This window comes from Chinchilla lanigera, unplaced genomic scaffold (genome assembly GCF_000276665.1).
Source record: "Chinchilla lanigera isolate Chin_1 unplaced genomic scaffold, ChiLan1.0 scaffold00024, whole genome shotgun sequence".
NCBI lineage: Eukaryota > Metazoa > Chordata > Mammalia > Rodentia > Chinchillidae > Chinchilla > Chinchilla lanigera.
The window spans coordinates 13393169-13406245 of NW_004955425.1; the positions used below are offsets into that span (position 1 = coordinate 13393169).

General features: G+C 40.6%; 1 protein-coding gene across 1 annotated transcript in view; it reads right to left on the bottom strand.

The window, feature by feature from the left end:
• Positions 1 to 13077, bottom strand: part of Ccdc6 (coiled-coil domain containing 6) — a 99877-nt gene that overhangs the window by 48243 nt on the left and 38557 nt on the right. The window contains exon 8 of the mRNA XM_013514770.1: positions 5019 to 5108. Coding sequence (XP_013370224.1) covers positions 5019 to 5108 — 90 coding nt within the window. The remainder of the gene's footprint in view (positions 1 to 5018; positions 5109 to 13077) is intronic.

Genomic DNA, 13077 nt, shown 5'->3' on the forward strand with positions numbered 1-13077 from the left:
CTGAAACTCAGATAACTAGAAATAAAACATGAAAAATTCTGCCTACTTGTTTTTTGATCAGTATTAAAGGAAATTGATCAATATTAAAGCCATGAAAAAGTACAGGCCAAGAGGGCCACAGACCCAGCCATCCTGAGGAACAGCCTATTCATTCAAGGTCTTTTCTCCCATCCTGTTTCATGGGAATGGATGCAGCAGGAGTCTTAGCCATGCTCTTCTTGAAATCAACAAAACTAAATCACGTACATTATTTGTCATCCTGAGTGTGATTTTGCTGCCTACACAAAGTAATATCATCGCCATCCTAGTGACGTGGGGGATGGAAAACATTCTCGGGTTCTGAAAAAGAAGAGAACTGAGAGTCCACGCTCACTTTTCATGTCTATGGACACATCATGCTCCTCACACACACCCCTGGAGGGTCAGGGAAGCAGAAACACAATTCCATCAATGGCACTGGGAAGAGGAGAACGAAGGTACACAAAGAGGTCACCCTTCTGCTCAGATGGAACAGGCAGATCTGGAAACTGACTGAAACTCTTCCTCCCAGCTCTAGTCCTCTGCACAACACTTGGAAGAACAATTCCGCTGCATGACACCCTTCTGCATGCCTCAGCCATCTGTCTTCGGGGCGGGGCGGCTTCAACGGTGGTTTTGCCCACAACTTCCTTCCTTCCACACATCACCTTCTCATAGATGCTAAGCAAACTTAAACTACTTTAACTCCAGGAGCATTCTAACCTCAGGGACCAGCTCGGTAACAAAACCAAGCTATGACAGGTTAGAGGGATCCAGAAATTGTTCTTTCTCATTTCCAATCATCAATAAGAATATATCCTCCTATTAGAGTGCAAGTACAATAATTCCTACTAGAGACATAATGGCATCGATTCTTTTTTTAAAGAAAATAAAAAACAATAAAAACGACATAGGATTTCAAAACAAGATGACAGGAAATTAACAATGGCTACTATATTGCAATTGTTATCTTCAAAGTAGTTGCTCAGATTATCAGATATAGGCATGTAAGACTGATCAAACAATATAAGCACTATTCCTTTCATTGAATAGAAATTAGTAGTACAATTATCTTAGCTATCTTATGTGTATGTATATATGGATATATATATGTATGTATATATGGATATATATTTCCCTTCCAATATCTGAGGACCAGATGCTGTTTCAAATACAAAAGTATAGAATTATAACCTATTTCAAGCTCAGAAATATAAAAGACGGATTAGGTTGACAAGATTGAGATACATGATATTGTTCTAGAGTGCGTGTGCACCTATGTGCACACGTGCATGTAAATGTGTGGCAGTTGCATGTGTTAACAGTGTAAGCAACAATCCTGAGCAAAGTGACTAGGTAGGAAATGAACTCAATGCATTAAGCTTGCAAAAAAGCAAGTGGGGAGATTTACAACTGCTAAAATCATAAATCTCAGCAATGACAAGTCTTCCAGTGGGCCCTGATAAGTGGTGGTTAACTGTTACCCAGGGAATGAAGCACAGAAAGACCGACCAGCTAATCACTAGGGCATTCTGATTACACTCGTTCTTAATGATGTAGGAAGTCCTGAATCCACTATCGCCTAGAATAAACCTAACTCTGCAGGGGGCTCTGGGGCCCTGGGGTTTATGACAAAGAGATGAAGCCATGATAGCAGGACTCTGAAATCTCTAAGTCAGAGGCACACAGGGAGGTTTCAAAAGGTAAGAATGACCAGGCAACAGAATTTTAAAGCTCCATTTTAAAGAAATAAGATATTTCCTAGCTATAATAGTAACGGACGGTACTTTTACAAAATTCGGAAAGGACATAAAAACTTAACGTGATCCATAAGCTCAGCATCAAAGTACAGGTATGGCTAACATTTTGGAGAACAGACTTTTTGACTTTTTTCCCTTACATATATGTTATATATAAAATTCTGATAAAAATTCCTTGTAAATATGAATGAAAAATGATTATTATACTACAGCTTCTCTTCATGATATTCCAGGGCAGAATTTAGAGACAGGTTCACGCTGGACCTGCCAAAAATATTAATTTTTTTGTTTTTGTTTTTAGGACAATTTCTCATAAAACAAATACTAAATCTCAGTCTGTGCTCAAAATAATGCAGATTTTCAGACAAGATTTTTCACAAAAGGAAGACATAATTTTGTGTCTGTCTATTGGATAAAGACAAAACCAAGGGAGAAAAGCCGCATGCTATCTTTTATGTGTGAGGATTAGCTCCACTGGGGGTGTTTAAATTATCTCCCATACCTGATCTTAAGAAGAAAAGGAATTTCCTCCTCATGGTACTTAAGTAAACCTGATTTCATAGTTAAAGGTACACCAGTTGAACCAAAGCAGATAGGAAAGGGTACATCTCTTCTACAGCAATATTCTCATTTTTGTTCTCAGGATCGAAGAGTCCCTTTGAAATACACATAAAAGCCATGTCTAGTCACTATCAGAGATAACAGCCAAAGCTCACTGACAAAACAAAACCTGTTCTATACATAGCCTGCTAGTGGCCTTTGGGTGAAAAATGCTAAACACTTCCACAGTGAACAGGTCAATTTCCCTGTCTGTCTACTGGTGACATCTGCAGAATGGTTTCTCTTAGCAGGCTTCTCATTTTAAAAAAAAATAGTCCTATCCAGAAGCAAACATCATAGAAAGCCATATTAAAGTAATTACACAGTTGGAAAAGTCTACTGGTATCAATTACTCTAAAAATCTTCCAGATGGAGAACAGTACTTCCATGCTGGGTGGCAGAAAATGTGGGTATCCAACAAAGGACTGGTTGAAATCATAAGGAAATATGTCCTGGGAAAATGGGGGGTGTGGCTGAATATTACAAGCCAAACAGCCTTCCCCCTACCGCTCTTTCTAGCTGGCCAACAAGCGGGGGCAGGTTCATAAGATTCTCACAGAAGGAGCATGCTGTGATAATCTGTCGAAAGTAACAGATTACCTATCACACCACAGACAGACACAGCTTGGAAACTTGCCAGGCACCTGGCATCGAGCTACCTGCCATCCATGCCGTATCAAAGCTAAGAATCAGAGGTAATGGCCATTATTGTTTAGCGGGTACACTGTGTGAAAATATTGTAGAGACATAGTGGCGGCTGTACCACAGCAATTTAATGCTACCCTCAAAAATGGTTACAAATGATAAATTTTGCACTGTATTTACTACAACATTTAAACAAACAAGCAAAGCCTGAAACTGAAGCTGGGATTCATGAGAAACTGTCTCAAGAACTTGCTAAACATCCACTAGTCCAGACTCTACAAGTTGCCATACCAACCAGCTACAGACCCAACATCATCACACCTGCATACCACGTCCTATGTTTTGATGGAGAGCAAGCATAAGACATGGCTACATGAAGTCTAGAGCTGCACATTCTGTACTACTCTTGGCAAAAACAATCAGCGTGTTGTTTAATTCATAAACTATTTGATTTCTTTAGTAAAAATTGGGAGGGCGCTGGGTTTTTAATACTGTACATGTAATATTTTCTACTGACAAAGTGGAACTAATTTTTTTAATATATTAAAGAAAAATAATCATAATTTTCAAGGTCAGACCATTATTTGTAGGGTGCTCAGAGGTTAAAGGTTTCTCATGCCCTGTATATTACTACAGCTAGCTTCCTGTTCTGTTGTACATGGCTCTTACATTTTCTTCCCTTATTTTAAGGAACATTAACATCCTTGGCACATAGGCAGGTTCTGGTAAGTGAAAGAGAAGCCAATAATAAACCATACAACCACTCACACTGGAGATGAATCTTTATAGAGAAAAGGAACATAATGTTGCCAAGTTTTGAATGGTGTATAAAGTACTCTGGCCAAAGACACTAAACACAAAAAAAACAAAGTAAGTTCTGGGAGTAGAGTGGAGTGCTTCTTGCAGTGTTAAAAATTAGGACACCTGATTACACACTGAACTCAGGAAAAAACCATCCATCATTGAATCTGTATAGTTTTGGAAGCATCATGTATGACAAACCATGTAATGTGGCCAAGGTGAGACACATCAAAAGCTACCGTTACTTTTCCCTCTTCCTTTCTCCAAATCACAAAGCAAATGAACAAGTGTGAAGTTGGAATGTAAAAATCCTGCCATGAATCTATGCTGAGTGATAATGCCTGGGCATACCTGTTCTTCACATGTCAACAGCTACATGTGCAATAAATTTTGTGTAAGATTGGAAGAATAGTTAGTAATTAGGAAGAAAAACAAGAAAGAAAAATAATGACAAAAGCTTCCTGGACCATTGTATGGCCTTCACACTAAAGTATCTACAGTAACGAGAACTCAGTATCTTATTCATTCCTAATTTCATATTGAGTGACCCACAAGCTACTTCCCCCAAATTTATTTTACTTTTACATTACAAAACAAAGAGAAGGGTATTAATTCAGACTTCAGAAATCAAGTCCTGCATATGTTTTGTGGGGTGGCTTCTATATATTTTAAGTGAATACTGGTAAATTTTGTTAGTCTGATACCTGTTCAGTAGCATTCTACCCATGGGCATATAGTTGACTATATAATTTTACTTATCATGGATACCTTTTTTCTAAAGACATTTGATTTTATAACCTCGTATTTTAGTGCAAAAGACCTACTTATGATTGTCAAAATGTTTACATATTCATTATAGATTCATCCTAAAAGGAGAAAAAAATCTCACATGTGGTATTAATTCCCATATTTCAAAATTACATATACAACATCGCCTATGTTAAGGTGTTGTGTTCAGCTACAATTTTTTTAAACGCTCTGGGTACAAAATATCTCACCTTTTCTCAGGTGTGCTAAGAGCCTCATTCCTGAGCATCACACCACCACCATTCTTAACCTGGTATTTTTTATCTCCAAAGAACTTTAGCCACAGCCTCATCTGCAAATGTTTCAAGCAAAGTGCTCTATCAAAGTCATTTTCCCCTGGAGAGGGAAATGGCCAGGGAGGATGAGAGGGTAGAAATGATCATTTACCTGCATCAGTTTTCTGGAGAGCTCATTAGTGAGGAACTCTTCTTCCTTCTCGTAATTTACAGCAAGAGTTTCTTTCTCCTTCTGCAAAGCCTGAATTTTCTTGAATAACGTGTTACTGATAAATTCTTCCTCCTGCTCAGCCCTGGCTTGCTGTTTTAAAAAAAACAAGAGAGGGAATAAAAGAAAAACACATGGTAAGGAAACAGGAAATTTACTAATTGCAATATAGTTCTTATTTAGAGACGGTGCCTATTTTAATTAGCACTCTATTTTTAACTGCAAACCACCATTCCCCAAAAAGCACAAAACAGAGGAACTCATCAGAGGCCCAAAGAGCAAGTACTACAATTTCCCAAAAGGCCTCTCTACACTTGTACGGTCCTTCTTCTGAAAGGATGTTGCTGAAAGGGTTTGGATATAGCATTTAAAATGCAGTGCGGACACACAGAGACACATCTTCAAGGAGCAGTTACCAGCTGGGAAACTAGGAGGCCAGGGGAGAGGGTGAATGAGAAGAGTTTCCTTTTCTACTTTATTTTCCTCCTGGGATTATTTTTGTGGGGGTGGTGAAAGGGGAGATGGCAAGAACAGGCCTTCCTGAATTAGAAGACATTAAAATGACGGAAGCTAAAGGGCTCGGGCGTCATGCAAGGGAGATTCTACTGTCTTGTTGATTCTCAATCCCTGCCCCGCAAAAATTTTAACAGATGAAACAGAAACCTAACCACCTTCCAGAAAGAGGTGGTCTCAACTCTATTCAAAGCACTGTTTAAATTGCAACATTCTCATGTGTTTATCCGAAATAACACACTCCTGCTTCATCTGCCAAACCGGGGGAAGAAATACATGAATTCCAAATCTCTGATATCGGTCACCTGTAACAGTACATGACAGCCAGAAGGATGGTGAGCCACAGGGCTCCCACATTAAACAATGACCACCTTTACCATAAAAACATCTGAGCACCACTCCAGCTCTGGTGGTATATACATTTGGTACCTACACCTACACCTCGACGGTCATCTACACTTCAATGGCCCTTGTACCTCAACGGCCCCTGCACCTCAATGCCCCCCTGCGCCTTGATGTCCCCCTGGCACCTTGATGCCGCCCTGGCACCTCGATGCCCCCCTGCACCTCAATGCCCAGTGTCTGTGGCATCACACCCCAGCTTGCCCTCACAGTAGCCCTACAGAATGTGCCAGGCCCGGAACTATTTTGCTGAATGTTCCTATAAAAGACAGCCACAAGCAGTATTTACACTAAAAATCGAAGTCACACAAAAGCTGGAAACTGTAGGGAAAGGTTCAGCACTCCAAGTCCTAACAAAGCCATTCCAGGTAGTGCAGGAGAGGCGAGCAGCGAAAAACACATCCATCAGCTGACAGCTTCCCTCGAGCACCCAAGGGCATCCCATGAGCAGTCCCGGGCTCTCCGGGAGCCCTTCACCATCTAGTTCACCAACACTCCTCAGCCCCCTACTTTTCCTGTGCTGTCGAGGAAAACGGCTGAGAACTGGGACATCTCCTGGCCCTTTCAATCAACCCCATTCCTCCTCCAGACTCACAATCTTCAAAACCTTCTAGTTAGTGCAATGAGCAGGAATCTGCGGTTCCTAATTAAGGCCTAAGTGATACACATATCCGAGGCCACAATCTTTCTAAGTCACCCAGGTTTGACTAACAACGTCTTATTGTACATGGTTTGAACTCTGATTCTAAAATGTATAGAAGACAAAGGTTGAGAGCAACTAGGATGCTTTTGCTGGTGATCCTGGACTTAGAATTCAAAAGGATGTTTGTCATAAATGGATTTCACCATCAGGTCAGACCCAGCTGCTTGCACATTATTACAAATTTAATATTTCAGAAGATTGGGAAATTTAATTATAAGTAATCAAGGGACCAGATTCCGAGGCTTGGGAGGCGACCTGCCCCTGTACATGGGGCCTAGAAGTGAGAAGCTGAAAATCCATGCCAAGTATTCTGTGAAGGTAAAAATAAATGCTGGGAGTTTAGCTCTGCAGCTTTCTCTCCCCCTTTACCTCACCATTAAGTTACAGAGACAAATTTCGGAGCAATAGGAAAAAGAACATTAAGACTGAAAACTAATTAGTGGTTGCCAGAGAGGAATGAGGACGGGGGAATGACTGCTCAGGGTACAGGTTTCCATCAGAGGTGATGAGAACGTTCTGAGACTGGGGAGTGCTGATATTTGATACAGCCTTCTAATTACACTAGAAAACTGCGGTCTTCAATACATGGTAAAGGATGTACACCCTGTACACTTAAAGGGTGACTCTTACGGTTTATGAATTGCACTGACTGTTGAAAAAGGACACTCGTTATTAGCAGGGGTTGTATTTCACAGAGCTGAGTATCTTCTGTAATTCTTCCCAGGGACAGTAGCAAGATTTTATTTTTTTTTTATTTTAACGAGTAGAAGAAGGATAACAATAATGGGGGGGCTTACCAATTACAGACAAAGTGGTAGGAAATTATCAATGGTTATTGTTTTACATATTGTTGTCTACAAGATAGTTTCTCAGGAAAACAAACAGACAAATAATAGTGAGTTACAGACAAAAGAGATAGGAGATTATCAATAGTTGTTGTACTATACTTTGGTATCTTCAAAGTGGCTTCTAAAGAAAATAAATAGAGCTATATATGAGTAATCTATTGAATAATCATTAACTATTCTCAATGGTTGTTGTAGGAAACACATAATAATAAACATGCATCCATTTAAGAAATAGGATAGGAACAATACAAACATTACAGAGTTATGGATAGATTAGTAGGAAAATATCAATGGCTACTGTAATACATGGTGGTATCTTCAAAGTGGTTTCTCAGGAAGACAGAGATATGCAAGAAGGATCTAACAAGTAGTTACAGCCTAAGCGTTGTCAAAAATAGTATATTACCTCCTCACCAGTGACTCCTGTCACTGAGGTGTGACAGCTGGAAGGAAGGCCAGGATTGAAAAGAAGGACCAAGAGACTTGAACCTGTGTCTAGCAACAGGCTGTTTTCTTGTTCCTCCATAGTCATGATTACCCAGGGCTCCTCCATGGAGATAATGGTCTGGCCTGAGGGAGAAGGCAGAGTATGCCCTAGGCCCTCTCATTCCTGTTGGACTAACTGGTAGGATGGGTCTGAGCTCTGGGGCCTCTGCTTCAGAGGGCAGACCGATCTCCACTGGTCACCTTTGCATTCAGGGCATGGCCCATGGGGTCTGTTAGGGCAGTTCCTCTTGAGGTGGCCTGGCTTTTAACAGTGGTAGCAGATGAATGCAGTCATCGAGTTCTTCTTGGGGCCCTAGGAATCAGACTTGGGGTCTGCTTCTCTTAGTGCTGCAACAAAAGCAGCTGCAAGAGCAGCAAGATTTTAAGAAGACATGGGCAGGGAGATGAAAACAGGTAGGTGTGTTCTAAAATCCTTCCCAAAGCAAGTGATGTGTCAAGGGTCTAGGGAAGCTAGGGCTCTGGCAAACAAAATGATGCACTATCTTACAACAGCCACTTACTTCTAGGCAAGGCCACTCACAGAAAGTCAAACTCTCAGGATCCCTGAATGGACAGGAGAAATTGTCCTGTCAAAGCCTGCTGAAGACTAACTTAAGAAAGCATTAACAATGGCTCACAGTTTATCAAAAACACTCCAAGCTAAGTTTTTGCTCCTGGTCCTAAGTTCTGAACAAGAGCTGCCCAGTTGGTATAGATCATTTTAGGAATGAACAGGAAAATGAAGACCAAAGACAAGATGTTGTATCCAACAAAATCTCAGAAAATTGTTTTGGATCAGATATATCACATATTGATAATGTGTGTAAACTTGATTATCAGAGAATGAGCCAGCAGCGTAGAGGGGCGCTGAATATTCATTTGATTGCTACTGTAGGTTTCTCCCCACCCCCTATGTAGTCTGTAGTCTTGATTTTTAATTCCCAGGTTTAAAAGAGGACTTACAACCACCTTCCCAATGCATTCCCCCAAAAGCAGCCAGCAAGAAGCCAAACAGACAGTGGCCCAAGAGCAACACAGCAGCCCCAGACACTGTTTCTTCAAGACATGAAGTCCTAGCCAGACAACAGATGGACAGAGTGAATATAAAACAGGTTCCTTATGAAATCGCATACTTGGGATTTACCAGTAGGTTTTCCCTTCTATCTGAAATGCAGGAGAACCTCAGCATGCCTCAATATGCCCCAGTAACTTACCCTGGATTTCAAAAGCTAAAATACACTGTATTTCAAAAACATATCAGGGTTTACCCATAATTCTCAAGTGAACGTGTGAACAAACATGAAGAGCTGTTTGAAGGGAGCAACCTTTTCTTATTGTTCTGTGTATGTTTTCAGAGTTGAAGGTGAAGATTTGGGAAATTCAGGGGAAGTGGAAAAACGTGTAATTATGCCTTCATGTTCACTATGGTTGTCAGGAGATTCAGAAACAAGTGAGTCCAGTGTAATCTTATTCACTTTTTAATGCATGCTGTTTAACACCCCCCTACACCCAGCAGCAATCTCTCAGCATCTATTGATACAAAGAGCAGACCATAAAAAACAGAAGGTACATTTTTTAAAAAGTGGGAGTCAGCAGGGGAAACTGACCAAGTCCTCTGGGAAAAAATAAACAAGTAGAAAATAGTTTTTTTCTTGAGTTACCATATATTTAGGTGGCCATACTCCACACATAAGCATCATTTGCTATGGATAAGGAAACACAATGTGCTCTGATCCAGTGTTACCAGGATTAGGACACAAACTGGAAGACATTCATCCATGGCACTATGGAGGGCTGACACAAAATGAGAACTCCAAAACTTCCCACAATAGCACTCAGTGCAGACAAGAAAATCCAAATGCCAAAACCAAAATCATACAGGATGATTATGATCGGTCAAGAAGAAGATTAAACAATTCAAAATAAATTTTAAAAAAGTTTCCAAAGCAAGAAATGACAAGGAAATATCTATTTAATAACAGCTGTAGGGAACAGACACAATCAGGAGAAAGTTGGAGTGACTATCAAGAGAACATTTGCACTGGCTTAAAAATACTGCTTTTAAGTTGGTTGATGACTTGTTTTAGTAACAAAGAATCATAAAACTAAGAAAAGTTAATGGTCAAGAATCCAGGTAAGATCCTTTTTAAATTTTGTTCCCCTAGACAGCATCTCATCAGTAGCTCAAGCTGGCCTCAAATTCACTATGTACCCCAGGTGGACCTCCAACTCATGATCCTCCTGCTTCAGCCTTGAAAGTGCTGGGATTACAGTAGGCATGCAGAACTCCACCAAGCCCGTTTATTATTTTAACTTCTTAAATTTGAGAGCACATTTGGATACACTAGTCTAACTATTTAAATACACTACTCTCTTGAATACTCATTTATGTTCTAAATTTTAATGATCTTAAAACCGTGAAACATCTGAAACCATACTGCTAGAAGAGGAAGAACCACCCCCCCAACACACACAGCCTGGCAACTGAATCAAACTCTGTTCTTCCTAAACTGCCTCTTACGAGGTGTAGCACTGCGCACACCACCTGTTCTGGAAGATGCGCAGAGTTTAACAGACCCTCTCATGACTGACGGCGGGCAGCTCTTACTGAATTACGTATCAGACATATCAGTGGGTTTAGCCGCACTAATCACTGTTCTGCAGCAATTTTTATCATTTAGGTATTAATATGGCAGGGCTGGGTGGCAGTGCCACAGAACAAGGCCACGTTTATGCCCATTTCTTTTAAAAGAGTGGCCAAGGAATGGACTGAGAATGCCTGAGAATTACGATTTTCTATTCAGTCCACCAAAGCACTAGTCTAGTTTATGCCTCCTCCACATCCTGCACACCAGCTTGCACTAAAGGAAATTAATAAATGAAAGCATTCTTCTTAATTCAAAATGGCTAGCAAGTCACTGACATATACAGGGATCAGAGTGGACCCATCCTAAGTCCTGGAAACCTGTGCTATTCTGCCTTAGACTCAAGCTAGGCCACTGTCACAGAACTACAGGCCCGAGAAATGAAAGCACCAAAGGGTCACTGTCTGAATGAAAAGGCCTCAGAACATATGAGAGGTATAGCTCAGTGGTACAGCAACTGCCTGACATGCAAGAGGCCCTGGGGTTGGCCCCCAATATTGTGGGGAGGAGAGGAGGAGTGAGGAGGAAGAGAAAAGAGGAGGAAGAGTAATTCAGTGAACCTGACGCTCACAGTTACCGACTTGTGCCTGTGGATCCTCTCAAATCAGTTTTGGAGAAAGGCCAGTTAGCCCCATACAGTCTAGTAGGTACTAATTCTACTCTAGGTGTATGCCTTAGAGAACCCATTCTACATATGTAAGGAAATAGTGTAGAAATATTCATTACATTCTTGTTCTTAAGTAAAATAACTGGAAACATCCCAAATACCTAGAAGCACAACAGCAAAAAAAAAAAAAAGAAAACAGCAGTGAAATTTAGAAAATATCAGCTAAGCACAAAATGAACAAATCTAAGAAACACAGGATTGAGTGAAAAAACTAGAAGAAAATACCTTTCTTTGTTGAACTAAGAGATGTAGAGTAAATGCTATTTAGATACATTTGTGAGACACGGGTGGGAAGAACACAATAGAAATGAGACTCATAGATAAATACAATGGTAACTGGGCGTGGTGCACGCCTGTAATCCCAGCACTCGGGAGACTGAGGCAGGAGGAGCCTTGTGAGTTCGAGACCAGCCTGGGCTACAAAGTGAGCTCAAGGCCAGCCTGAACTGCATAGCAAGACCCTGTCTCAAAAAGATAGACAGATACATCAATAGATAGATAGACAGACAGATATGGATAGAGATACAGAGACAGATAGATAGATAGATAGATAGATAGATAGATAGATAGATAGATGCAAAGGTATTAGCACCTGCTTGTTAAGCTGAATGATGGGAATGTGGGTGTTCACCTTTCTGTGCTTTACAACTTGCATGTGTCAGACGATGCATTTACCGGTTAGCTTGAGTAAAATGAACATGTTACAACACAAGTTATGTATCCTTGGTGGAGAAATCCTTTTTCCTTTTAGTACTGATACATGTTACCATACGGACCGACCTCAAAAGCAATACAACACATAATGGCCACCAGGCAGAAAAGACTACCCCTATTATGCGAGCCCCCTTTACAGAAGTGTCCGGAACAGGCAAAGGCACAGAGATGGAAAGATCCGTGCTTGCCAGAGGCAAGGCAGGGAAGGCTATGAGGAGCTAACTGCCCATGGGCATGAAATTCCTTGGGAAAGTAATTTTAAAAAGTTCTAAAATTAGATCATAGTCATGATCACAAAACTACATATACTAAGGACCAGTGAGCTGGGCATCTCAGAAGGGTACATTTTACAGCATGTAAATGACAGCTCAATGAAGCTTTTTAAAACATAATTATCTCAGCATGTTTTTGTCATATCAGAAATATAAAGAAATATAAAAATGTCAAGCGGCTTTAGGTACAAAAGCAATGCTGGCTCAAATCTGTAACACAGTTAAGTAAAATGGGAAAAAGCTCTCACTTTATATCACTATAATAGGCACAAACTTATGTAATCATTGCATAGCTAATATTTATCATTTTGAAATACTGAGAAATAGCCCATGTTTCAAGCACCATGTCTACTACCCTTGCAGGCAGCCTTCAGCTCACGAACGCTCAGAAGGTTATAGGCAGGTACGGAAGCTGGATAATGTTTTCTGCTGCAACCACATAAATGGTGACTCAGCGCCCAAGGTGAATCTTCCAAACTTCATCCATGCCGTGATGTGACTAACGTGCGGATGAAAAGAAGGAAGCCAGACCTGGGCTCTGAGATTCTATTAAAGTTGGGAAAGGCAAGATTCCCCCTCCCTTTAAATATGAAATCAACTCAGGTGCAATTTTCAAGTGTTCCTGTATTTTCTCAGTTTCCCTCTTAAAATTCTTTATTGCCCGCTGTCATGCCTGCCAGATATATAGCACACGCACACTGTTTCAACTCCTTAGCTCCTGTACAGGGAACACCCAAACAATCCTTTTGCCA